Raw genomic sequence first — 27,946 nt, forward strand, 5'->3', positions numbered from 1 at the left:
TCTATCTAACAAAATAGTTTTAACGGTAGATTCAAATTCTAAAAAAAAAATGTTGTATAACTCATTCCATTTAAGCTAACTTTATTTTAATTGACTTTAATTTTATGATTTACAAATCTTATTATTATAAAACCGTGCATGGCACGGGACAAAAACTGGTCATATTAGAAAATGGAAAAGATAAATGCTTAGAGACTAGGTTTGCATATTTTACTACACTAGTGAACTTGATAAGCAAAACTAGCTTTCAATTACTACAATACACGATTTTATCATGTAACTAGGTTAGGTCCCGTGCCATGCACGGTAATTTTCAATAACTAATTTTTAAATTAACATTTTATTAAATATTCAACTTTCATATGTTATATTCATATAAATTGAATAATGCTGTAAAACAACAAAAAAATGGTAAGAAAAATCAAACTAAGAATAATCAACCTGTATCGTTCTTGTCAAGTATTATTGAAGTGCCCATAGTTAATTATACTACATAGATTATTAATTGATTAGAATTTTAATCATAAATTATTTAAGTAAATAACAAAAGTATCATTTGTTGATTTGATATTCGCATTTCATTGTGAAAATTTGTAGCTTCTATTTCATATTAAGCATATTCAAGTATATTATACATATATATATATATATATACATATACATATACATATACATATATATATATACATATACATATACATATACATATATATATACATATACATATACATATACATATATATATACATATACATATATATACATATATATATATATATATATATATATATATATATATATATATATATATATATATATATATATATATATACATATATACATACATATATATATATATGTATATACATGATTTTGTTGTAATGAACATAGTATATAATATGTCTTTCCGAAATAAACTCCATATTTCACAAATGTTTTTTTTGGAAGGATGCATCAAACCTTCTATTTTACTCCATAAATAATCATTATTATATATGTGTAAAGATTTGTTCCTCAAATATAATTTGTTTTCCAAAAAAAAAAAAAAAAAAACCATAAGGACACACCAGGAGATGACATGTGTTATTGCTGGTGTGTCTTTTAATATATAATTATTTATTTATTATTTCTCATGTAATACTAAATCCTACTCCCTTTATCCCAAAATTCGTGTTTGATTTTACCATATTTCACTAATAATTTGGTAAATTATTTTTGTTGAATTGAAATTATTTTTACTGATTCTCCAATATATTTCTTCATTAAAATTATTGATTTTTACTGAATTAAAATTGTTTTTTTTTTGCTGAACTATACTTATTTTTATAAAATTAAAATTATATTATTGAATATTATTTTTCTAAGATGGAGTGAATAGCACTTTAAATTTTTACCTTATCCATATAAAATACAATACAGAGTCGTTTATTAGATAAAATAATATGGAGTAACAAATAAACTTGAAAATGATTGCCATTAAATAAAAATTACAAAAACTAAAAAAAGACATCCGTCTACTTGAAACAAGCAATTATAATAGCCATAAAAAAGGTGATCCGTAAATTTTTGTAAATTTCCAGCAAGTATCCTTCTGTTAAATTTCTTAAAACCTCATTTCTTTACTTGAAATTTATTTTTCATCATACTTACTCCTATATTCAAGTTTCTTTATTTTGTTTTTTTGCGGCTACCATCTTTTTCCTCATCCAAATTTCCCTTTTAAAACCAACAAACTTTTTTATGTGTGTTGTTTTTTTCCTTAAAACATTCAACTTAAACCCAAATAAATTTCCTCCCAAATAATGGATTCTTGGGTAGTTTCACTCTTTGGGAGCCTAGGTGAGAACATAACTCTACAAACTCTATTTCCTCCTTGCTCTTAATTTATTTCTCACATTACCAGTTCAAATTACGCTATCATCTATCAAATGCATGTAACAACTTATTCGAATCAAACAAATGGTGGAAGAACCCTCTTTTTTTCTTTTTTTCCTAAATGTTTGTTGGAATGAGTACATTGATATGTCTCTAAGCAACATTTTCTCTTATTTGCAAGAAACTTGTGTAAAATGATATGTAATCATTTAACAGAACTATTCTCTTATTTTCGTTTTGTTTTAGGATCTATTTTGTCAGTTTTGCAGTACGTCTCTCCTGTGTAAGCTCTTTAATAATTTATTTATTCATATAAAATTAGTTTTTATATATAACCGTTGGTAAATGTAATTAACAATGTTTTGTGTATTTTTGCAGACCAACGTTTTATAGGATAGTGAAGAACAAATCAACAGAAGAATTTGAAAGCCTACCATACATATGCACAGTCTTAAACTCGTGCTTATGGACTTACATTGTCAATGGATTTGGAGCTGCCCTCGAAGCCATTTATGTGCTCCTTTTCATCCATTATGCACCACCTAAAAAGAAAGTATGTACTACTTTTATTTCCTAAATCTTTCAGAATAATTTTTTTTTATTTATTATTTTATTTTTTATTTTTTTGGTTTAAAAAAGACATTTGATTTTCTCATCGGTACAATTTTCACTTAAAACTTGAGTGTTTCTAGGAAGAATATGTAATTTCTTTTCCTTATTTACATTTGTGAAATGAGCTCATATTTCAAAAGGGTTGGTTAGTTAGTCATGGGAGTTAGCTAGGCTAATCTCTCAACTAATTCTTGCAATATGCATGGTGAATTGTTTTTTACTATTACTTTCATTCCATCACATTAACGTTTTTATATTCATACTTTGACCATATTTCATACGCCATATATATAGGTAAAAATATACTTTCTTTGTTTTTGTATATTTGCAACATACTTCGTTAGCTTGTTTTATTTAGTTCACATCTTTTTATTATCACGCTTGCCAATGCTTGTTTTTGACGATTAATATCTTTAATTATCAACATTGTAAAATTATAAAAAATGGATATTAACAAAATATATATTGAAACGATTCAAATAAGATCCCACATGAATATGTTTTATCGAATCTATAAACCACAAAACGAGTCAAAGCGTATTGTGTGAATAGTGTAAAAGTCAAACGATGTCAATTAAAAAAAATGGAGGAAATATCTTTTAGACACGCTATTTTAGGACGTGGTTAGAAAAGTTAAACAGACGAGTTAAGCTATATTAAACTATAGCAACTTATCACTTCTTATCGGCGGTAAAATTTGTCAATTAATTTGTTCATTTAACTACTCTAATGTCTTTCTTAAAGTGCGTGTCAAAGTGGTGTGTTGCAAGTAAATAAAAGCAGAAGAAGTATAATATAAAGATGTTTTCACATTTTGGTTTCCTACAAAGTGTGCACGTGAAATAGAGCATTATATATCTTGTTTCCCCTACAAATTCCAATCTGAATTGAACTTATAACGTTGATTGTTGCAGGCAAGAACAGCCGTTATTACTATCATATTAAACGTAGACATATTCGGCGGGGCGGTTCTAGCAACATACTACGGAGTGGACGATCGATTTCGTGCCCAAGTAGTAGGGATGCTGTGTTTAACCCCAATGGTTGCTATGTATGCTTCTCCTCTTGCTGTTTTGGTAAGTTTATGTCAAAAAATATTGATCCTTTTTAACATTTGCATTAATTTTCCATCTTTTATTCTCTCGATAATTTTATTTTCCACTTGATCATATGTAGGCCATTCAATTCATAGCCGCTCTCATTAGTTGGTCCAAATTTTGTGGACCTTAATTGATGTATATTACTATGTCATGCGCAACTAATTTGCAAAAAAAAATTCAACTCCCACCAACTAATAGGCACATGTTTTAAATCATGAGTAACAGTATATAAACTTTGTTGATCAATTGGTTAAACAATTTTATATCCATAATACCATTATGTTTAAATTTTTCCATCATTAATTTAATACAAAGTAATAAAAAAAAATAAAATTGCGATTGACTCATTAAACCTCATGTTTAATTATTATATAATCACATATCGTAGCCAAAGTTAGTTAATCTTTCACTATTAAGGACATGACCTTTTTTGGGTCGTGTTAAATGGTCCAAACAGTTTTTCAACTTGGTGAGATTAGATAGACCGATCCGTTAGTTTATAAAATATTAATCAGTTTCAACTTTTAATTACCCAACGAATGAAAGGCAAATTCCTACTTTTTTCTTTTTCTTTTAATTCTAATTCCCTGCTACAAAGTCAAGTTAAACAGCTAACAATCTAAACGTATTCGATATCTGATTTGGTAACACACTGACACCTAATAGAAAAATATCCCGGACTAGATTTTATTTTTCCCCACTTTTTTGTTCCTACTTAAGTTGGATGCAAATTTACAAATAAATCACCAAGTGTTAGAGTATAAGGTAGTCCTTTAAAGTTTAAACTTGGATGTGGGTTTTTTGGGTTTAAATGGAATTATGCATGGCCAAATGGTCCAATATATACCTCCTGATACATACGTTGTTTAGGATTTTTTTTAGCTCTACGTCAATATCCTACGTTGAATCATGATTATGATATAATATTGACGACATAAAACATCAATAATTGAGGTAAGATTAATAATGTTGCAATTATTGGAAGGGGCTACCAATGTAACCAATCGATTATTGGCAAATTGCTTGCAACTTACTAATAATGACAAGATGTAGTGACTGGAATATGAATGGGATTAGATTAGATAGGTCTCCATCTTTTTACTCCTTAGCCACTTACGTTGTTCTAGTTGTACGTTTTTAGAGTTAGAGTCAAGTTGACCCATCAATATCATAGGAAAATGGATGTAACAATTTAAGGCATGCATCAACTTGCTTAATAAAGAAAAATGATTGCCAACTTGTCTACTTGTGCAAATAAACTATTTTTGACAACTTTACCATGGGGCTTAACTTGTCTTAGGAAGCCCCACTTTATTATCACATTGATAAACTTATAAACAAATCTAGTATATCAAGTGGCGAAATCATAAATAAATCAACAAAATTGCTCATTCAACGTGATATTTTTCGTAATTATAACAATACATGTGGAGTCCATTCGATCTTAATAAAAAAAATAATTGATATAATTACAGGTTTGCCACAAAATTGTGTTTCTTTAACTTGTTTAGGAAGGGGTGTCAACGATCAAACATTATATTTAAGTAGATTGTAAAATAAAATTACCTTTATTTCGTAACACACACTTTTATCAATGCAATATTTACCTCCAATAAATTAATAGTTTAAATTAACAAAAATTAATTAGTATAAGAAAGTAATTATTATATAGGAATTTTTCACCAAATAACTCTGAGTAATTCGTTAATTCACCATTTAATTCATGAAACTTTTCGAATTCACCATAAATCGCCAAGTTTAACAATAGTTCCACCAAATGTCCAAATGACTAATGAATGTGGCATCATGTGGTTGGTTTCTTTTCAAATTTACTTAACTAGTGAGTAGCCCAAGTGTTGCCCCGGGTTAGTACTATTGTAGACGTGCAATTGATAAATTATTTTGAAAGCTTTTTTAAATTGTAATTATTATTGTCAAACTAAAATTGAGGTTTATTTTTAGTATATTTTATTTTAATTGAACTTTGTGGTTTGCACTTATATAAATTTTTTTATATAGTAATAACATACTTGATAATTGGCTTAGATGGTGAAATGGCTATTGCATGTTATTATATATAAGAGTTTGAGGGTTTGATCCTCATTATCCTTATGTTTGTATATTCAATAATCTTAGTTGCTTGGGTGATGTGGGATTGTTTGAGTGATGACGTGGCATCACGACATATTGATAAGATGACGTGGCGCAACAAAAAAGGAACTACGTGGCACATCGACGTTCTTAGGAACACCTTTTAATATATAGTATAGATTTATTATGAAAAATTTAAAAAAAATTTAAAAAATATAAAAAAAATTAGATTTTTTAAAAAATTGAATAAAAAATAGTCGGCCTACCTCCCCACCCACCACCACCGCCTAGCCCTTGCCCCCGCCCCCACACCTCCATCCTTGAGACTTCCCTCCCTCGCACCGGCGGGTCGATGCTCCCCTGCCATCAACGCTTTAACCACCACACAACCACCGGTTAAACCCCCCTTAAAAAGTCCAAAATCCTTTAAAAAAAACCTTCCCCGAAACCCTAACGGCTAAAGTTTTTAGGGTGGTGGAGGGTGATTGGGGTTTTTTATTGGTGATTTCGAATTTATATGGTTTTTTTGGAAGGGTGGTGTGATACTGTGGTGTTTGGGGGAAAGGGGAGGGGCGACGTCAAGGGGAGTATCGGCGTTGGCCCTCCTCGGGGGAAAGGAGTCTCGGCGTCGGCGGTGTGGGGGCAGGGGCTGAGCGGCGTTGGTTGATGGGGAGGTAGGCTGGCTGGGGCTTTTTTTAAAAAAAAATTTAATTTAATTTATAATTTATAATTTTTGTTTTTTTTGTTTTTTTTTTATTTTTATTTTTTCAGTTAATTAAAATAATTTTGAAAAAGGAAGCAATTAGAATATGCCATATGGCACATTTAACCCTTAATGAGTAGGAGTTGACGTCCGTTAGTCATTTGGGTATTGAATGCCATTGTTGCTAAACTCAGGGGTATATGGTGAATTTGAAAAGTTTATGGGTATATAGTGAATTGATGAATTATTGAGGGATATTTGGTTAAAAAACCATATTATCTAAATTCTAAGTCCATTTTTTTTAAAAAAAATTCACCACTCACCTAGCTAGGTGAGTGTGTATTTTATAAATAAATCACTTTCGACAACTTTAATTTATACCATATTTTATTATTTCGTTCTTACCCAACCAAAGATATTTAATCATTTGTCTATCCTTTATGGTAAATGATTAAAAATAATTATTCCATATACATGCTATCTCTTTCGTGGTCCAATATTATACTTTTTATCAGAGTAAATAAAATGTTGCCATTGATGATAATTTTTTGAATATAATAATAATAAAAATATGTAGTGACTATGTCCAACACTATGAAATATCTCTTGTATGCATTGCTAAAATATACAATCTTTTTGTAGAGACAACAAATAATTGATTGTTTTTAATTGGATTCTTACATCAACTAATCACAAATGCAATGGAGCTTACTTTACAATTGTGTATGATTTAATTGATATATTAATACGATGAAATTTATTTTAGCCCGTGTAATGCTTCAAACAAATATATTTAAGCTTGTGTAATAGTAAATTCAAGGACTTCTTTTTTTTTTTTAAAAAAAAAAGTTTTCGGTAATAGCCGATCCCTTAATTGGATTCTTATATGGACTAATTATAAAAAACACATAGTAATAGATTATGTCAATATGCTGCCATTTATATGCAAATATGTAAAGTATAGTAGATAACTTTATGTAAGAAGTATAAATAACTATATAAGTAAATTTGGAGGGAATTGTCATGCACACATTGTGTGCGCCTCTAAACTTGTTGAAGGTAAGGAAAACGTGCCTTATGCTTTCGATTTTCCACCTTATATCAAAATTCAACGCAATAATCAAATCCCTAATAATTTATTTTGTAGACCGTAAGTTGCCGAGCATGCTTATAATTTAGGAAAACTTTTATCATACAATCAATATAAAGGAGTATATATGGTATCTATAAACTTATACTATACGTAAATAATAAATGACACTTGTCATTACATTGCGATAATATTTTTTGCGTTTTCTCTTTCCTTGTTTTTCTTACAAAATCTTCACGATAACTATTTATAATTACATTGTCTTTTGGTGTGGCTAACCACACCTTGCGGCAAGCTGACACACATCAAAACACTAATCAAGTAACCCTTGGCCATCCAAGTAACCCCTGACCAATCGAGTAACCCTAACCACACAATCCATGACCGAGTAACCCCTTATTGACAAAGTAACCCCAACCACACCGTGTGGCCAACTACATATGAAAACTTGTGCTAACCCACATATGACATATTCTTTCAAGTTTTACAATCATATTTATTTCATTTATAATCAATTGAAATATTTCTATAAATCTTCTATATATTTCACAATCTTTATTTTTTTTAAAAATGAACATATATTAAACAATTATTGAAATCTCTTCAAATAAGAAAGTAGTTTATAATTTAACTATATACTAAAGGCAAAATTAAATATGACACATTTCATCTTGTGGCTAAAAATATTCCAGCCAAAATTATTTCTGGTCTAGTAAATCTTCTTAGAAAATATTTAATATACATAATATAATACTCCCTCCGTGTTTTTTTAAGTGACACACTTTCTTTAAACGGCCGTTTTTTTTTAAGTGACACACTTCCTCTTTTAGAAATTCCTTACATTTTAATAATATATCTTTACCCCACTATCTCTTAGTTTATCATTTCTCACTCTTTTCATGGTCCTCACTTCCTCTCACATTTTTTTACTTTATCATTTCTCACTCCTCCAACCTACCCCACTAACATCTTATTTTATTAAAGTTAATAAAATCTCCTAAAACTATGTGTCGGTCAAAGTGTATCACTTAAAAAAACACGGAAGGAGTATATACTTTCCTTTCAATTTGGTCATTATGTTTCTTGATTTTCTTACATATTATACTGAAGTAACAGTATATTTAAGTCAAATTTATCATGTTCTTATTTTACTTTTTGACAATTTTTAATATTGTAATTAATACTAATTATTGTGTTATACTAACGATAGAAACAAATTATTGTGTTATAACAATAATAATTTAAAAATTACCGTGCGTGAGAACTAACCTGGTAGGATAAATGCGATTTTATGCCTATGTGTTCCTAAGATACGAGCGCATGAACAAAATAAAGATGGTCTTGATTAATCAGACTAAATTTGTATAATTTGGGTTCAAGCTCAATCAAAGTAATAAAAGTCATGTTAAGATAAGTTGACACTCCAAGTTACTCCCTCCGTCCCCAAATGATAGTCCCTTATGGCCTATTTTTAGTCCCAAATTGATAGTCCCATTTGCTTTTTTCAAGTACCATTAATATCAATTTTTTATCAAAATTCTCTCCAATTGCAACAATATTTGTGCAAATTTAACTTTTCAATGTAAATTTTGTTTTTCAATGTACTTTTATTACTTTCTCTCTCTACTATTTTACATACCCAATGTAAATTTATATTTCCAATGTAATTTTACTACTTTTATTTAAGTTTTTTAATTCTTGTGATTTTTGCCCATAAGGGACTATCATTTGGGGACGGAGGTAATATTTTATTTTATTTTTTTTTCAGGAAAGTTGACGCTCCAAGTTTGTTACAAGAAAGTTCAATGCTTTCTTTGTTAATTAGAACATGTACGGCAATTTTTCTAAAAGCCTCCGAATAGAATTTTTTATGTCTCACAAATAATACCCTTTTGTTGTAAATAATAAGAAATTAAAATAAAATTTAGAGAAGAATGTATAAAATATATATCCTACAAATTATTGGTTCTCGTGTTAGTTTGTATTTAAGTCGTTGGTTTGCAAGCTTTATATGGGATCTAAATACCCAAGAAGGAGTTATCCCAGAAAGGATGAATAATGCTCTCTGCCGCCCTTACTCAAAGGATGAGGTTCTTTCGGTCTTATCTCAGATGTGTCCATGTAAAGCTCCAGGTCCGGATGGTCTTCATGTTATATTCTACCAGAAATTTTGGCACGTAGTAGGTAATGATGTCACTACTTTTGTGAATAAAATTATTGATGGTAGTATCTCTCCGGGTTCAGTCAACAGAACTAATGTGGCCCTCATCCCAAAAATAAAAGAACCAGAGAGTATCACTCAATATAGACCCATCTCCCTTTGTAATTTTCAAGCTTGCTTCCAAATCTATTGCTAATAGATTAAAACCCTTGCTGCATGATATTGTGACTAAAAATCAGAGTGCCTTTGTCCCAAAAAGGTTAATTACAGATAATGCTTTGATTGTCCTGAAATTGTTTCATACGATGAAGAAGAGATCGAGAGGAAAGAAGGGGTCTATTGCTATGAAACTTGATATGAGTAAAGCCTATGATAGAGTAGAATGGGTTTTTCTGCGAAAACTGCTTGTTAAACTTGGCTTTGCAGGGGCTTACTTGGGTGGATACAGTCATGGCTTTTGTGACATCGGTCCGTTATTCTTTCTTGATAAATGGTTCACCTTCTGAGACCTTAATCCCGTCTAGAGGCCTTCGGCAAGGTGACCCTTTATCCCCTTTTTTTTTCATTCTGGTAGCTGACGTTCTTTCGAGAATGTTACATTTGGCAGTTAGTAAGGGTGTGATTCATGGTGCTCGTGCCAGTGAGGAGGGCCAGAGATTACTCACCTTTTCTTTGCAAATGACAGTTTGTTATTCACTAGAGCTATCCGACAGGAATGTTTAGTCATTGTTGATATACTCAACAAATATGAAGCAACTTGCGAGCAAAAAATCAATTTGGAGAAGTCGGATGTTTCTTTTAGCAAAGGGGTTGACAACATGTCAAAAAGTAATCTCAGTTCAATTCCCGGCATGTCGGTTGTGGAAAATTTTTTGAAATACCTTGGTCTTCCTACTGTGGTAGGAAGGTAAAAAATGGCCGTCTTTGCTTTCGTAATGGGCCGTATCTGGAAGAAGATTCAAGGGTGGAAAGAGAAGCTTTTGTCTAGAGCTGGTAAGGAGGTGTTATTGAAGTCGGTTAGCCAAGCCATCCCCACTTATTTAATGGGGGTGTACAAGTTTCCGGCTTCTCTAATTCATGACATTCACATGATGATGGCTCGCTTTTGGCGGGGTTCAAATGTTAAGGAGAGAAAATTGCATTGGAAGAGTTAGGTTTACTTGTGCCAACCGAAATGGCTTGGTGGCATGGGGTTTCGTAACCTTGGGGTCTTTAATGATGCACTACTTGGTAAGCAAATTTGGAGACTCATCACTAATGAAGATTCTCTTCTCAGTAAATTTCTAAAAGCAAAATATTATCCTCATTCATCGATTCTTGAGGCAGCTTTAGGTCCGAATTCTAGCTTCTCGTGGAGAAGCATTTGGAGTTCAAAGGCTCTTGTGAAGGAAGGTATGTTGTGGAGGGCGGGAAATGGTAAGCAAATTAATGTTTGGCATGATCCTTGGCTCAAGGATGATTTGGGTTTCTTTGCCACATCTGTCTAGCAGGATTCGGATATTATAAGAGTCAATGACTTAATTGTGGAAGATGAGCTTCGGTGGGACTATGACAAGGTTGAGTGAAATTTCAATGATCGAGATAAAATCTTAATCTTGGCTCTTCCTATAAGTGAGAGACTCCCTGATGATTGCATCACTTGGGCGTGGTCGAAAAAGGGGGAGTATGAGGTAAGCTATGCTTATGTTCTGGGAATGTCTTATGATTTGAAAATTTTTGATCATTGTTGGATGCATCTCTGGAAATCGAAGACAACTCCCAAAGTTAGGCATTTCCTCTGGAAGTGCTGCTCGAATTCCCTACCTACTCGAGGAGTTTTACATGCTAGGCATCTCACTGACATTCCTCTTTGCCCATGTTGTGGTTTGGAACCTGAGACAATCTCTCATGCTCTCATTTTTTGCCCTAGTATTCGAGGAATGTGGATCAAGAGTGGGTGCGAGGAAGCATGTAGGGTGAGTAGTTCAGAGCCCTTTGGTGCCATAATGGTGAACTGGTATGAGCAACTCAGCAATGATGTTAGACAACGGTGCCTTTTCCTTGCTTGGTTCATTTGGTTTCGCCGGAACAAGTGGGTTTTTGACAATGTTGCTGAAAGGGATGACATTACCCTAGACAGACATCGTAGGCTAGTTGCAGATTTTGGCATCTACTCTGAAAATATCTATGGTGGTCTTGCTTCCCCCTCCCTTGCTGCGGGTTGTGTGGTCTGGAATCCCCCCCTCCTAGGATTACTAAGGTAAATGTTGATGCCTCTCTTTGTGTGGATGGTTGGGTGGGTTTAGGGGTGGTTGCTCGTGATAACAATGGGACTGTTTTATTTGCTGTTGTGCGCTGAATGCGAGCTCGTTGGGATCCATTAGTGGCTGAATGCAAAGCTGCCCTCTACGGTTTGAAGAAAGCAAAAGACTTTGGCTTGTCACAGGTTTTGCTAGAATCTGATTCCCTCTCAATGGTGTCGAGGTTGCGTAAAAACTCAATGAGTCTTACGCATGATATTATCTTTGCTAGTAGTAGTTTTATTTTTGTTGATTGGTTGCATGTTAAGAGGGATGGCAATTATGTTGCTAATCACCTTGCAAAGTTAGTTCCGGTTGGCGTTGAACAATGTTGGGAACATCATTCTCCGGATGAGGTTTCCCCCTATGTACTCTTAGGTAATCTTTCTAATTAATATATGAATGCTCTAGCTTTCTTCAAAAAAAAAAAAAAAAAAAAAAAAAAAAAAAAACCATGAAAAAACCATGAAGTTTAATTTGTAAACTTTGGTTAATTTATGCAATAATATGATCTTTAAAAATGTATTTGTGGTAACAAAACTAGTATATGAGACTATGAGAGTATTTCCAGTCATTTTAATTTGAAATTGAAAAACTTTAATTATACTATCCTCATTTTATTTCAGGATACAGTGATAACAGCAAAAGTGTGGAGTACATGCCCTTTGGCTTATCATTTGTTCTCTTTCTAACCGGAGGTGTTTGGACAATTTATGCTGTTCTTGTGCATGATTATTTCCTTGGGGTAAATCAGACTTCCATCTCTATAAATTTTATTTTCAAATTATCTGTTGCAAATTTATCTCTATTTCGCTAACTAATACCTAATGATTGCTCAAATTACACCATGAATGTGACCTAGACGAATTTGAGTGACAGTGATTCTAGACATACTCCAATAAATTTAAAAACTTTGAAATTATTAATGATGAATTTATTTCTATCAAATTAATGTTGATTATTTTTAGTTTATTCAAATACTCCCTCCGTTTCAATTTGTTAGTCCCATATCATTTTTTGGGCGTTTAAAAAAAATCTACCCATATTGAACGTATTCCACTTTTAATTTAGTTTTTATTTCCTATTTTATACATATTAAGTTCTGATTGGTTAAATTAATTGATTGTGAATTGATGACATGACTCTAAGTAAATAATTACTCCCTTGATTTATGCAATCATGGGTAATGCTTTCCTAAAAAAAATCAAAAAAAATTAATAAGGCAAAACTATTTATGAATTGTTTTTTACTTTATTGTTAGATTCCAAATATTCTCCTTTTCTTATTTTATGAGATTGATTCCATATGTGACTATCATATTGAAACAGAGGGAGTAATAAGTATTATATTCTTGTGGCCTTGTACAGGTACCAAATGGCATAGGGTTTATATTCGGGGCAATACAACTTGTTGTGTATTGCATATACAGAAATTATAAAGGTTTACCGAAGATTTTGGAAGAATCAATTGAGGAAGGAACAACACACGAGCCTCTACTTCACTAAATTGAGACAAAGGACAAAAGATGATATTTTTACTATATAAATCAATTTCTATATAGTCACGAGGAATGCTTTGTATTTCCCTACATTTTTCTGCATTTTATAGATTAATTAAAGTATTTATAAAATATACTCGTAATTTTTTGTTAAACCCTAACCTCCTCTCTCTCTTCTCTCTCCTAAACTCTAGCCTTTATTGTCAATTTTGAAGGAGCTTCCATCGGATTTCATCGGTGAAAAGCCCTAATCTTTATTTTCTTTTAAGCTTTTTGTTTCTTAGGTTACAACAATGTCTTCCTCGAAAGAAAGGATTTATCTCCTTCGAAAGACAAGGTTTTTTCGATCTCCTTCAAAAGACAAGGTTTTTCAGACTCCTTCTAAATACAAGGTTTTATTTGTATTTAATTTGGTCTTTGGTTGTGCCGGGCTACGATTGATTATGACTCGGATTCGGGTTACGGAATCAGCACAAGAATTTACTTTCTCACAAAATTGCGAAGCGACGACGGATCCACTAAAAAAGTTGTATGAGACAATGAATCGAGAATGTGCCGAATTATTATATTTATGTATTTGGATTCTTAGCCCTTCCCCGACTAATTCTTGTTTGATTTTGTTAAATTCGTTTTCATTATCGTTAATTGTCAATTGTAGATGCCGTATGACTTTAATTAATAAAATTTAGTGTCCTTTAGGACTTCTTTAAAAAAAAGAAAAAAAGTATTTATAAAATACTCCTTCCGTTTCTTTTTATTTGCATCATTTTCCTTTTTGGGGTGTTTTTTTTAAATGCACCACTTCTATATTTGGTAAGTTTATACTATATTTTATCATTTCTCTCTCTTACTTTAAACCCCACTCAACTTACTTTATCATTTCTCTCTCTTCCATGGTCCCCACTAAATAATAAAAATATCTATTGTTTCTCACATACTTTCTCTTTCATAGTCCCCTATCGTACTTTTATTACAATAACTTATTCACTCACTCACAATATTATATTACCCTCCTAAAACTTTGTGCAAGCCAAAGTGATGCAAAAAAAAAAAAAAAAAAAAAAAAAAAAAACGGAAGGAGTATATGTTAGGAATTTAAAGTATTTCATTTTATTTAAAAGAGGTAAAACTGTTTTACTTAAGAGTTTCTAATTAAAGTAGTTTGATTTTGGAAAGAACATAAGTGTAAACCCCTTCACTAGCCTAATGATTTTAAAACAAGGGAAAGGGAGCAATTTCCAGCATTAATGATTTTTGGTAAAAATATCCCAAATCTGATTTTTATAAAGCCTATAAGGTTCATGCATGATCAAGAGGGCTTAACTTTTTCTCTCTCCCTTCTGGCCTTCTTGTTTGTCGACCATCATCCACGCCGTTGACTATCACCGGGGAAACAATAACAACCACCACCAGAAGCAACAAACGACAAAAAAGGTCATGTTAACTTTTTGAAAATAAATTCAAGTAGGTGAAAGAAATAATGCAATTTAAAGTAGTCTTGTAAGGCTGATCAAGTGATTCAAGGGTTTCCTCAAAAAAAAAAAAAAAAAGAAAAAAAAGAAAAAGAAAAAAAAAGTGTGATTCAAGGTGACTTAAATTTAGTATTACAAATTTATTTTAGAATTTTCACTACAAGAAAAATGTCTTTTCGTAGCGATTATTTCGTAGCGATTGTACATTCGCTACAATATGCAAGTATGTTTGTGAAATCATTAAGGAAGTCGTATTATTTTACAATCGCCATGGTTTTCCCAAATAAAATCGATACGGAAAACATAATAATATCTATCCACACTATATTTACACATTTATATAATTTTGAGAAATCGTATCATTTACAATCGCCACTAAATCCCAAAAATCGATAAGTAAAGTCTTTTCAACACTAGATATATAAATATTGTTTGACAAAGAATACATAAAATATATCATAGCTTATTGGTGAAACATTTACTATAAGAGTTTGAGGTTGCATGTTCGAATCTTATAAAGATCACGTGCATGTTTTTTTTTTTTTTTTTGAAGAAAATGAGTTCAACATTATTGTAATCGCTACAATAATCACCACGATTGGATGTAGTTTTTCGTATCGATTATTAAGGCCAACCCCAACGATATTGAAAACCACTACTAAAGGCTAAGGCAACGGGGGATATTGTATCGAATGATCATTCGTTGGGAAAGCTTTTTGTTGCAATTACAATCGATACTAAAGGTTAAAATAATCGCTACGAAAAAGTTATTTTCTTGTAGTGTTTTGACGTTACTTGGTCGCTAAATTAACAAGAAGATAAGACCACAGTACAATGCATGAGAGGAATTAGCATTGTTGGCTAGACTGAGTGATGTTGACCATGGTTTCTTGGTGCTTGTTAGTTCTAAGGACGTGGCTTGAACATGCTATTCAAATAATAAGAAAAGGTTTCATCAGATCCATTATAAAAAGATAGTACAAATTCCATAATTAGTAGTGGCAAAAAAAAAAATAATAAAAAAAAAAATAAAAAAACCTACAATTCTCACAATGCAACTCTTACAATAATTGTACAAACTAGTAATATATCATACAATAATACTAATACAACTCTTGGAATTTCACAAACTATACTATATACATACATACAAAAATTCATTATTTCACTAACCCACGTAAAATCTCTTGGCATCATATTGCATTTATGTCATCCAAAGTAGCAAACTAGCAATACCTAAAATACAAACAATGTATAATAAATTCAATAAAAAAAAAAAACTATCCAATAAACATAGACATACTGCAGTATTGAAATTTATATTAATAAACCACGTGAAATATAATTAAAGCCTTAATATATGATAATCCAATTAAGTTGAGCATGGGTGATTGTTGGGATAGTGGGTAACGTTCAAGTTCTAAAATCGCTACCCACTTAGCTATATTTAGTTGAGTATGTAATTATGATGACTTTTTAGTTCAAGAGACATCTTAAGCAAATTTAATTAAGGAGATTACTGAAAATTCGCACATCAACAAAAAAACCATATTTACTGTAAGAAATATTTCAAGCATCCCACACTTGAGCCCTACTGTGATCATACACTTAAGCATGATGGCGTCCAAAGGGAAGGAAGCTAGAGCAAAAGAGTCGCCAATAAGTTTTAGAAACTTGTAAACCGGTCACAGGGTGAAGGTTACACTCCTTCACGATCCATGAAATCGCTAACTCCATAGTGGTCTGGAACCATGACTGGATATTCGGGGATGAAGGTACAAATCCAACCTAAAAGAGATTGAACCTGCCCTAATAATAGGCCTATACTTTATTCTTCTCATATTCATGTGGGCTGTCTGACTAACATACAATCAATATATTAAACCTAAACATGTTTAATCTATGTTGGTTAAATATTAAAGCACAAACAAATCTATTATTGGCAATTACTTGAATTAAAATCACATTAGCCTAAACAAGATTATTAATTATCTTATTAAGCGTGATTACTAGTACAAATTCCCTTTAATCCTGCAAAAGAGGGCGTGATCAAGCAATAACAATAGTATAATATCAAGCAACATGATATTGATACAACAAATCATCATCATCATATTCTCAATCAAGCATAATAATATTAGCAAGATCATAGGCATGATACTAACAAGATTAAAAAACAAATCCTAGCATGTCACTAAACAATAAAAATCAAAGCTTTATCCCTAACATGATACTAAATGATAGAAGAAAATGGAACAACCTAAACATGATACTAGGAATTGATATACTATAAGGAACATGATTTCTAAAGAAATAAAGCAATTAAATTATTTACTTGGTTGCCTCGTATCTCTTTCTATCAAAATAATACACACGTTAGTAACTTCAAGGAAAATATTAAATCAAACAATTAATTAATTGAAATAGGGATTTGGGACCAAATCCTCAGAAATTATCAACCTTTCATGTCTAGGGCGAAGACAACTTCAAGCTTGGCTAGGTGTGTCTAGAATTCGTGAATGTGGTATTTTATTTGAAAAGGGAAAGCTTAGAAAGAGGGAGAAAGAAAATCTATTAACTTTAGAGAGAAGAAAAAGATGATTGTTGATAATTGTGAATGATAGTTGATGATTAAAAACGGGGAAATACGACCCTATTTATAGAGAAAATAACCCGAAAACGATATGAAAAGACCGAATCCCATTAGGAGTAAAACTGCCTCTGTCGCAGAACGACAGAGTCCAGCGCGATGCGACAGATTTGTCGTTGTGTGACAGGCTTGTCGTTCAGCGCCAGCTTTGTCGTTTCGCGCTGATTCACGTATTTTCTAAAAACTTGTACGGAATCCTTAATATATTTAAATTCGACTAACAATGTCCGTACTTATCTTTAAAAATCAGATTTAATCTTTTGAAAAACACTTGTTTTAATCCAAATAGAATTCTTTATTTTCATAAAAGATATAATTATTATTCCTCATCTCCTTAGAACTCAAAACAACCTTCAATTCTAGATTATTCTAGAGGATTAAAATAAATCTTAATAATTTGAGGAATATTAATTAATGGGCCCTCGACTAAACCATTTCAGGCCCAATTTAGTATTTTGGCTATAACTTCCTCATTATTCATCGGAATTGGGATTATAATATATCGTTGGAAAACTCTTTTCGAACCCAATCCAACTACACTATTAATAGACCCTTATCATGGACAAAACCAAATTGGACTGGACATTTTCATAAATAAAGTACATTTTCGAAAACAGAAAGAAGAGTTATTTTTATTAAAATAACCGCATCACAAGACTTTTCACACTTTCACCTCGTTCGATAATCAAATGACGTGAAAGGTACTCATCACTGGGTTTGGTTTTGGGGAGACACAATTAGGTTTCTACACTTACCATCCATTTGTTTTTATAGTTTCATCCTTTATTATGGATCTAGCATCTCTGCCTTTGTTGGTTCCTCTTTCTCCTCTTCGTTCTCCTTGTACTATTATCTTCCTTGCGTAAAATTTTCATGACCAGTTTATGAAGATGTTTGCAGTACCATTCCCTATATCTTTTGATGTAAAGGATAGGCCCTACAAATATGGTTATCCCTACAGAAAATCCAACTTCAGCACCCCTAAGCATCCAATCTACCTGGCTCTTCAAATTCCAATGTGATCCTTGTGAGGAGGTCGATGGGGTCATTCCTTCATCAGGTTTGTTTCTTCTTATTGGTGCCAATGGTGGTCCATGCAACCCTTGATTGCCTTCATATGAAGATGCATTGAATAGCTGAAGTTGGGAGCCTATTGGGATCTCTCCTGAGTCCAGACAACTTGTTGAAGGATAGATTTAAGTATTCGAGGAAATATAATCCTGCTAGGTGCACAGGTATATTCCCATTAAAGTTATTACAAGAGGGATCTAACGATTCAATTTGGCTCAAATTCCCGATAGATGAAGGAATATGGCCAAAAAAGGAGTTATGAGAGAGGTTCAAGAAATAAGACTCTAGCGGAGATGGGCTTCAAGAAACCAAATACCTCAAAGAAGACTACAACACGGGGTAGCACGGGAAGATGCAGCGATGGCAACCCAAAAATGAAACAAGCAGTTGAAAAAAAGAACAATAAAGTAAAGCTAAAGAGCAAAGGCAAGATGAATAGGGGAAAACAAATTGAAATCAACATTAATGGCAAGGATACATGAGGTAAAAGGGACACGACATTGGGTAAAAGAGTCAAGGTAACAATCACATGTTTTGTTCACACCTAATTTTTTTATTATGTACCTTATCAATTTGATAGTGATCTACAATTTTAATGTGTGTTGTGTCCTTATTATATAGGCTACGAAGCTGAAATTACTTGATGATTTGGTGCCGTTAGTATCTTTAAAAACCCAGGTAACATATGAGCCTAAGAAAGATCTCAACCATGTTCCAATTCTTTTACTAACACGCCTATTCATTTTAGTCTCACAGAAGAAGCGAAAGTCAACAAAACCCATTAACATCGGTCATGGGTCAAAGGCATCATCTAAAGGATCCACGAAAAGGAGAATGTGAACTTCTTTGATTATTGTATACTCTATATATGGATAACTATATATGGGGATGTTAGTTTATTTTGGTCTATCTTTAGTTGTTTCTACAATAATTAGGTCTTTGTCATCTTGTCTTAGATTTGATGCTATCAGTTATCAGTTTATGTATGTAGTTGTATTACGACAAACAAGTAATCCTTGTCAAGTTAGTTGAGTAATGTGGTTTGTGGTCTCGTTTGGTATCGAATCCTCCCCCTTACATATTTCCACTTATTATATAACATTCTTCAAAGTGGGCTTTGACATTCTTCAAAGTAAACCTTGTCAAGTTGGTTGAATAATGTGGTTTATTCTATGATGATGCATGCACAACCTCTAGAACCAAATAGGGTTCTGGGATAAAGGTACAAATCCAACCTAAAAGAGATTGAACATGCCCTAATAATAGGCCTCTACTTTATTCTATTCGTATTCATGTGTGCTTTCTGACTAACATGCAATCAATAGATTAACCCTAAACCTGTTTATCTATGTTGGTTGAATATTAATGCACAAATAAATCTATTATTGGCGATCACTTGAATTATAATCATATTAGCCCTAAACAAGATTATTAATTATCTTACTAAGCGTGATTACAAGAACAAATTCCCTTTAAACATACATAAAATACGTGATCAAGCAATAACAATAAATATAATATCAAGCAACATGATAATCACAATAATCATAACAGTTATAATCATGTTAATAATAAAGCTTAAATATAATAGCAAGATCCTAGGCATGATACTAACAAGATTAATAATAAATCCTAACATGTCACTAAACAATAAAGATCAAAGCTTTAGCCCTAACATGATACCAACATGATATTAGAAAAGAGTAAAAGACACCCTAAACATGATACTAGAAAGCAATAATAACATCCTAACATGATGCTAGGAATTAAACAAATTTAAACATGCTTTCTACAAGAATAGAGCAATAAGATTACATACTTTGATGCCTCGTACCTCTTTCTAATAACAAAATACACGCGTTAGTAACTTCAAGGAAAATATAAAATCAAACAATTAAATTAAATAATTGAAATAGAGATTTGGGACCAAACCCTCATAAATTATAACCTTTCATGTCTAGGGCGAAGGCAACTTCGAACTTGGCTAGGTGTGTCTAGATCTCGTGTATGCAGAATTGTGTTTGTGAAAAGCTAAAGAGATGAGAGCTTAGAGAATATTTAGGAAATAATTGATGATTGTTAATGATTGTGGATTGTTGATAGTGATTGTGGATTGTTGATCGTAGATGATTAAAAACGGAGGTTCAGGACCCTATTTATAAGAAAACAGTCCGGAAATAGGTAGAATTTGATAAGGAATAAAACTCCACTCTGTCGCCGCAAAACCAACCTTGTCGCTTGGCGAGAAGCTCTATCGCGTGGCGACAGGCCTGTCGTTTGGCGACAGCTTGGATTCTTACGCGCTTTCAAACACGGAGTCCACTTATCAATTAAAATTGATTTGTAAAGTCCGTATGAAAATTGAAATCGTATTTTTCATAAAATAATATTTTATTCCAAGTAAAACTTATCAAAATATAATTATTAATTCTAATTTTATTAGGACTAAAGAGAACCTTCTAGAGAATTCTAGAAGACTATAATTAATTCTAATAACTTTAGGAATAATAATTAACATTGGGCCCTCCCCTAGATCATTGGGCCGCATGTAAAGATCAAACCGGGCCCAGTTTAGTATTTTGGCCATAACTTCCTCATAATTTATCGGAATTGGGCTTATAATATATCGTTGGAAAGCTTTTTGCAAGCCCCATCCAACTACACTATTATTGGACCCTTGTCGTGGACCAAACTAAACTGGATTGACTATTTTCATAAAATAGAGTTGTTTTTTGAAAACAGAAAGAAAGAATTTTAATAAAAACTAACCGCAACACGTGACCTTTCACACTTTCACCTTATTCGATTATCATTCGACGCAAAAGGTATTCATCATTGGGTTTGGTTTGGGGAGACACATTTGGGTGTCTACAACCACGATACATAAATATGATATAGAATTATAGATGAATTTAACTCTGTTATGTATAGATTATTCCCGAAGATATCAAGGATATGCTCCAAAACATGAACTACTATATAGTAACGGGTAACAGTGATATCCCGTATCCGGTTACCGTTAGACTTGTTAAAAGAGCACACCGTTGGAGATGTTTCCTTGTAGAAGGATGGAAACAATTCCTTTTACAAAATGGCGTCAGAGAATGCGATGTTGTTGAGATGTCCTTCACGTCTTATTATGGATATTGTATTTTCGGGCAAGAATATATCGTCATAGGTTTGAGTTGAGACATGATGACTATGTGCGTCAAAGTGAATCATCAGATGACGACTTCGACCATTTTATTATTAAAAAGAACGATCCACCCTCATTCAGTACTAAATTCACCAAGCATTACATAAAGGCCGGGCGAATGGTAAGATTACTGCATTTTGAGTAAGCACATTTGATTAAATAATTTTTTGTAGTTGGAGCAAGTAGTGTTGGGTGTGTTTTCGATGTGAAGGGAGTTAATTTATGTAACTAATGTACTTGTTTTTTTCAGTATGTTCCTGTCAATTACGCAAGACAATACATGATTGGATTCCCGGAGGAATCAATTGTGCAGTTGCTCCATGGACCTAAGTTTTGGCTTGCAACCATAATAATCAAGTATGACAACGACAACAACATCGTGGAGTGTTTATTGAAATTGGGTGTGACTGATATGATCAGAGATGAAAAAATTCTTCCCGGGCAAATCGTTAGCGCGTATTTTATGGCGAAGGAATGCCCCCTTTCTTCTGGATTTCGTACAATGTGTAATAGTCTTTGCTAATTTCGTATTATGGTAGTACTAGTTATCGCAGCAATATTAATTAAGTATGCACTCCGACAAATTGATTATTAGCTATGAACCTTTTGTTAATGAATGTCTGAGATAATGACAACTCAGTGTACCTGTGATAAGTACTAAATAGACTTGGAGCTATAATATAAGTGGTCTAATTTTATACATGCTTATTTCCATAATGGATTTATAATTCTGGTTGAACTGGATTTATGTCTGTGAGCTAGCTAAATTTTAGAAAATAATACACCATATCATATTTTGTATCTAAATGGTTCTTTTACAATAATTTTAAAATATTAAAAATTTAAAAAAATACACACACTAATTTGAAGTGAATCCAAATCAATACATACCCAACTATTTTTATCTTGTTAAAAACATAATATTACCTTGAAATATATTATAGTATGTCGCAAATTAAGGTAATGTTTTCTACTATAAGCGATAACTGTTTGTTAGGTATCAAATCAATTTTATTTAATATAACTGTGTGTGTTAACTTATATAAAAATATAGTATAAGATCTTAATCTATAATTATATTTATTAGTAAGAAAAAGAGGGAAAAAATCTATATAATAACAAACAAAATCCTATGAACACACTAAGAAACTTATTAATGCTTTATGGCAGCTAAAGCAACCACACCAGAGGTTCGAACCTTGACATTGAACTTCACTAAATCATATGTCATTCTTTTAAAAAGTATAATAATTGTATTACGTATATCCCATACATCCATTTGATTTTGACAAAGATACAATCTGAGATTGTATGCTAAATTAAACATATACTAACAATTTCAAATGTGGTGCATAATATAACGATCATACTGCTATATATCTATTAATACTAAGGGTAAGTTTATCCTCAGACCGAGACTCTTAATTCAAACTCTCCTATGTCAGATTTCCACAGGTTAAATAATTTTTTTACTTTTAAGACTCATACGAGACTTTCTTCAATTTTTACACATTATCACAAGACTCACTCCAGATTCACTATTTATATATCTATTTCTTTTGTAAAAATCAACAACTTTTTTGATCTGATTAGTTGGCAGCTCCTTATTAGCCAAATAAAAAAAAAAACAAACTGATTACTTTTTGTAAATTTGTATAGTCTTAAGATGAGTTGTAGAATCGATCCAAAACACATCTCATGACTCCCTTTAGTCTTGCACCACTGTATTGCAACAATTATATATTCTTGTATGTGAGTATTGAGTCAAGACTCCGCTCAAGACTCACCAATAATTTAATAATCCACATAGTGTTACTAAGTATTAAACTAATATTAGTATAATAAATTATATTAATATTGTGTGAATAATCCATATAGTGTTACTTTTTCTCTTCATCTCCGGAGTAGAAATCTTCATTAGAGTCTGTATCATCTTCACTTGAATCCGTATACATGTATGGCATTCTAATGCCCTTCCCTGGCCCTAAACCTCCATGGTTATGGCCATACCAACTATTAATAGCCGAAGTGTGCCTCCAATGTGGAATTATTCTTCCCCATTCCCTACACACTGACATGCACCTTGCAAGATCAAATTCACGCAATCTCATCCATACGTGGTGCATGACAGATTCAAGTCCTAAGAAGACCGATACTTTTGTATTATCATTCGCCTTAATAGTGTGGTAGTCGCACAATTGGAAATATAGCCCCTTAGGCTTAATATGTCCGTCCCAAGCAGTCTTTTTCTTCTCCTTCTTGATTCTTTAGTGGCAAGAACATACTACTAGTTTTCTTTTAGAACATTCTCCAACAAAATATTCTCCCCCTTTTACAGAACAATATTCCACCTAAATAAACAACAACGCGTGGTTAAGATTGATAAAAAAAAGTAAGAATTGGATCACATATGTAATATGATTCCTTCCTAATTTAAACCATAAACAACTAGTACGTTATAAATTATTATAATCTTACTACGTTACAAATGGTTTAGAACTTACCTTTTGTATTTTCGGTGTCCTATGCAAATTCGGATCACCCTTGTCAGATGTTTGCACTTCGGTAATAGGCCTCTTTCCTTTATTTTTCTTAGAGTTTTCAGATTGAGATTCATTTCCTTTGTCACCACCATCCATTTTGTTTCTGTTTTTTTTTTTCAGATATTGTGTTATAACCAAATCTGAAGTTATTTATAGAGGTTATAAAACGGTTAATATATAAGAACCGCTTCAAATTGGTACCCCTTGTAGTTGACTTTATATTTGCAATTAAAAGTAGCGTTTTTAGTAACATCTTCTTGTTATTTTCATTTTTATGACACAATTTACTATAGATACTTTCTCGAATGTGTTACTAAATAATATACTAACCGGTACCAATGAACCATTTTGCTCAAAATTACCAAGTTGCAAAATGATGCAACATTAAGTTGTCTGTAGTCACTAAAAGAGTGTCATTACGAATTTAGTAAACATGTAAGCGTGTAGGTGTATGATAAAGTCTTTCAGTTCAACGATTTGTGGTAAAATAAATTTAAATTAAACTGATCTGTATCAAACAAGAAAAACAGGAATAAAAAAAACTTCGTTGTAGGTGGTAATTATGGGTAATTTTCCTAAAATGAATGTAAAAGTCGGCGGGAATTATCAAGTAATCAATTCTTACATTAACAAAAAATATATTGCTGCAATGTTTTTACTAAGTTTACCATGAAGTAGTAACTTATAAAGTATCAAATAAAAATACATATATAAAACTTAAAGGATACTAATATATTAAGTAATTTATGCCAACACCCGATTAAAATTCAAGTTCAAATGTAACGATTGCAGTTTTAAAAGGAAGAATGACTGTTTTAGTAATGTACCATAAACTTAAATAAAATTATAATATTAAACAATAAAATTAAATCTTCACCAGTTTGCATAATGGGCAACCATAAAGTAAGCAACCTGTACATTGAAATAACAAACAACCACCATGTACATAGTTGATTAATTATCCATTATTTACTAATACTAATATAAGTACTTCATGCCAAAGAGGTACATGAATCAAACAACAAGGTAACTTGTCTCCAAATATAAAAACCAATATCCAACCCTTCTTAAGCACCCTTCACAAATTCTGCTAAATCCCCACTAAGCTCGTTCACATCATCCAGCAAAATGTTAATGCATAGTGTCTTCCTGTAGAGCTCTTCATTCCCCTTGTAAGACTGCATTCAATTGTTTGCTAACAAGTCTTAGATTACAAACATAAAAACATACTGCGACCAAAGTACATACTTTGTTAAATTGCATAAAATACCAAAGCTTGGTTGAAAACTACTTACATACTTAGTTTGTTAAATTGCATAAAACATCATGGTAACAAAATATATCCTATAATATTCCCAAAATAGATCAAAGTATATCCCAAAATATAGTTGGAAACTACTTACATGCATCCACTCGTTCACATCGCTGAAGATGTTGTATAAAAACAGTAGGCAAAGCATCCCTGAATCATGAGCTGTCTTTTCCTTGGGTATGTTATTGAAATTTGTCACTCCAAACGACTCTAACTCACTAGATATGCTTGTTACTATTAAGGACAAAACACCTTGTGCAAATTCCAGCTGAATATATTTTATCACTAATTAGTTACACAAACACTACACAATGACTACTTTTCAATTATGAAAGTAATTTTAAGCTGACAAGATACAAAATGTATTAGTAATACTAATCATTGGTAGGATATAGTGAATTACCACCATCGTGAGTACTTTCGAATGAGTTGGGTGTGGATATGTGTGTTTGGTGTCAAAGACAACAATTTTTTTTTGAAATTTAACTTATCAAGTACAACTTCCATCTTCCATTGTGTAACACCGGAAAGAAGACCTGCCAAATTGATTTAATTAGTTAATGAAATGAAATCACCATGTTTCATATTTAATTAGTACCCTACTCAATTTTATTAATAACCACAAAATAGATATATGTGAAAAATAAACAACCAAAATAAAACCGAATTATTAATAATCGACCATGATTATCTTACCCTTTTATGCTTTTCCAATCTTTCACAAACTGCCATATCCTGTGCAATGGCCTCCACACATCGCTTCACAATGTCCCCAACATTGCCTTTGGCACTTAGTTTCTTTATAGCCTCATCCTACATGGACATGGGACACAATTTGTTTAGCATAATATACTAATTGCTACCTACTTCTCAACAACATATGATACTAAGTTTGAAAGTAAATACCATGTACGTTGCTGGCATCATGTAAACATGCCTGCCATTCTTTGGATCTTCACTAGTGAATTCATTCAACATCTTCCCAAAGGCTTCCATAATAAGCTCAGATATTGACCCGTTCTTCTTAAACGAATCGTGTATCATGCCGCGAGTCAAAGACAATGTTTGAAACTTAAACATCACTGAATTTCTCAACCTTATTATTACAAGTAAAAAATGTTTATCAAAAATATAATTCACTCATTGACAAAGTAATGGTCAATTATAACAATGCATGTAATATTGTCTTTGATAATGAAACTTACGATTCATCGCCTTTTTTCTACAGTATGTTTTCAGCAAGTCTTGTAGCGGTTGGGGACATACTAGGTGGTTTTCTAGATCGAGGTCGATCGAGGTCATGATCAGGATCTGCTATACGTCCTACCTCATCATCCTAAAAAGGCTAACAACAAAAAATTATGACTAAACACTTGTAGCATATTAGGATGTAGCAAATGTATAAAATGTAACTCTTCTAGAATCACCTCATCTTGAGGACCATCCTCCTCATCAGGTCCATCATCCTCAAAAGGTCGATCTTGATCAGGTTCATCTTCCTCAGGAGGTCCATTGTCACTATCAGTTTCATCTTCTACACCAGATTCAATATCCTCCTTAGACTTCCCTCCCCCTTCATCATCATCTTCCTCCCTAGGTCCATCTTCTCTTTGGGAGCCCTCGCTGTCAGTGCTTTCATCCTCGTCATCTTTCTCTTTGGTTTCCTTGTCTGATTCAGTATCGTCGCTTTCATACTTTTTTAATTTAGTAACCATTATAAAAATAATTCTAGATTAACTGTCACAGTGACATTCATATTAATTGTGATTAAATTAATAACCATGATAAACATAATTATAGATTAGCTACACATGTGTACTACAAGTATATTATAATATTCATTGTAAAAATATATAGATCACCTCATCCTCATCCTCAGGATCTGAAGATTTCTCCTGATTTCTTTTCTTCTTACCCAACTTGCCTCCTTTCTTTTGTCTTTTGGCCTGCGACATTGATAAAAATATTAATTGTTATTAATTTAGTAACCATGATAAACAAATTATAGAAACATAAATGTAGATGAACTAGAAATGTTTACTACAAGTATTAAATTTATTTTGTAAATTGTCCTACCACATTCATAAATATATTAAGAATAATTAAATTGGGATCAATGAGAAACATATTTCTGTATTAACTACACCTTTGTAATTCTATATTAATAGTGATTAACTTAGTAACCATGAAAAACATAATCCAAGAAGATCTAATCATGTGTACTATTAGAATAGTTACCAGATCAAACATGGATATACGTGCTACTCTTCACGAAAAACAATACCTGTGGGTA

At 32.1% G+C, this 27,946-nt stretch overlaps 1 protein-coding gene across 1 annotated transcript; it reads left to right on the forward strand.

Annotated features, from left to right (window-relative positions):
- The first annotated feature begins 1,802 nt into the window (after positions 1-1,802).
- On the forward strand, positions 1,803-13,483 carry LOC145581086 (uncharacterized). The gene is made up of 11 exons (XM_081638154.1): positions 1,803-1,839; positions 2,122-2,158; positions 2,254-2,428; positions 3,402-3,567; positions 9,903-10,100; positions 10,240-10,316; positions 11,123-11,188; positions 11,291-11,871; positions 11,970-12,289; positions 12,538-12,656; positions 13,279-13,483. The coding sequence occupies exons 1-11, from the start codon at positions 1,803-1,805 to the stop codon at positions 13,414-13,416; spliced, it is 1,914 nt and encodes a 637-aa protein (XP_081494280.1). The 3' UTR covers positions 13,417-13,483.
- Positions 13,484-27,946: the final 14,463 nt, after the last annotated feature.

Source organism: Chenopodium album, chromosome 15 (genome assembly GCF_948465745.1).
Source record: "Chenopodium album chromosome 15, dcCheAlbu1.1, whole genome shotgun sequence".
NCBI lineage: Eukaryota > Viridiplantae > Streptophyta > Magnoliopsida > Caryophyllales > Amaranthaceae > Chenopodium > Chenopodium album.

Coding starts and splice junctions, on each gene's coding strand:
- LOC145581086 (XM_081638154.1), top strand. CDS start 1,803: ATGGATTCTTGGGTAGTTTCACTCTTTGGGAGCCTAG. Junction 3,568..9,902: donor TCCTCTTGCTGTTTTGGTAA/GTTTATGTCAAA, acceptor GGTTAATTACAG/ATAATGCTTTGATTGTCCTG. Junction 10,317..11,122: donor CCTTTTCTTTGCAAATGACA/GTTTGTTATTCA, acceptor TCTGTCTAGCAG/GATTCGGATATTATAAGAGT.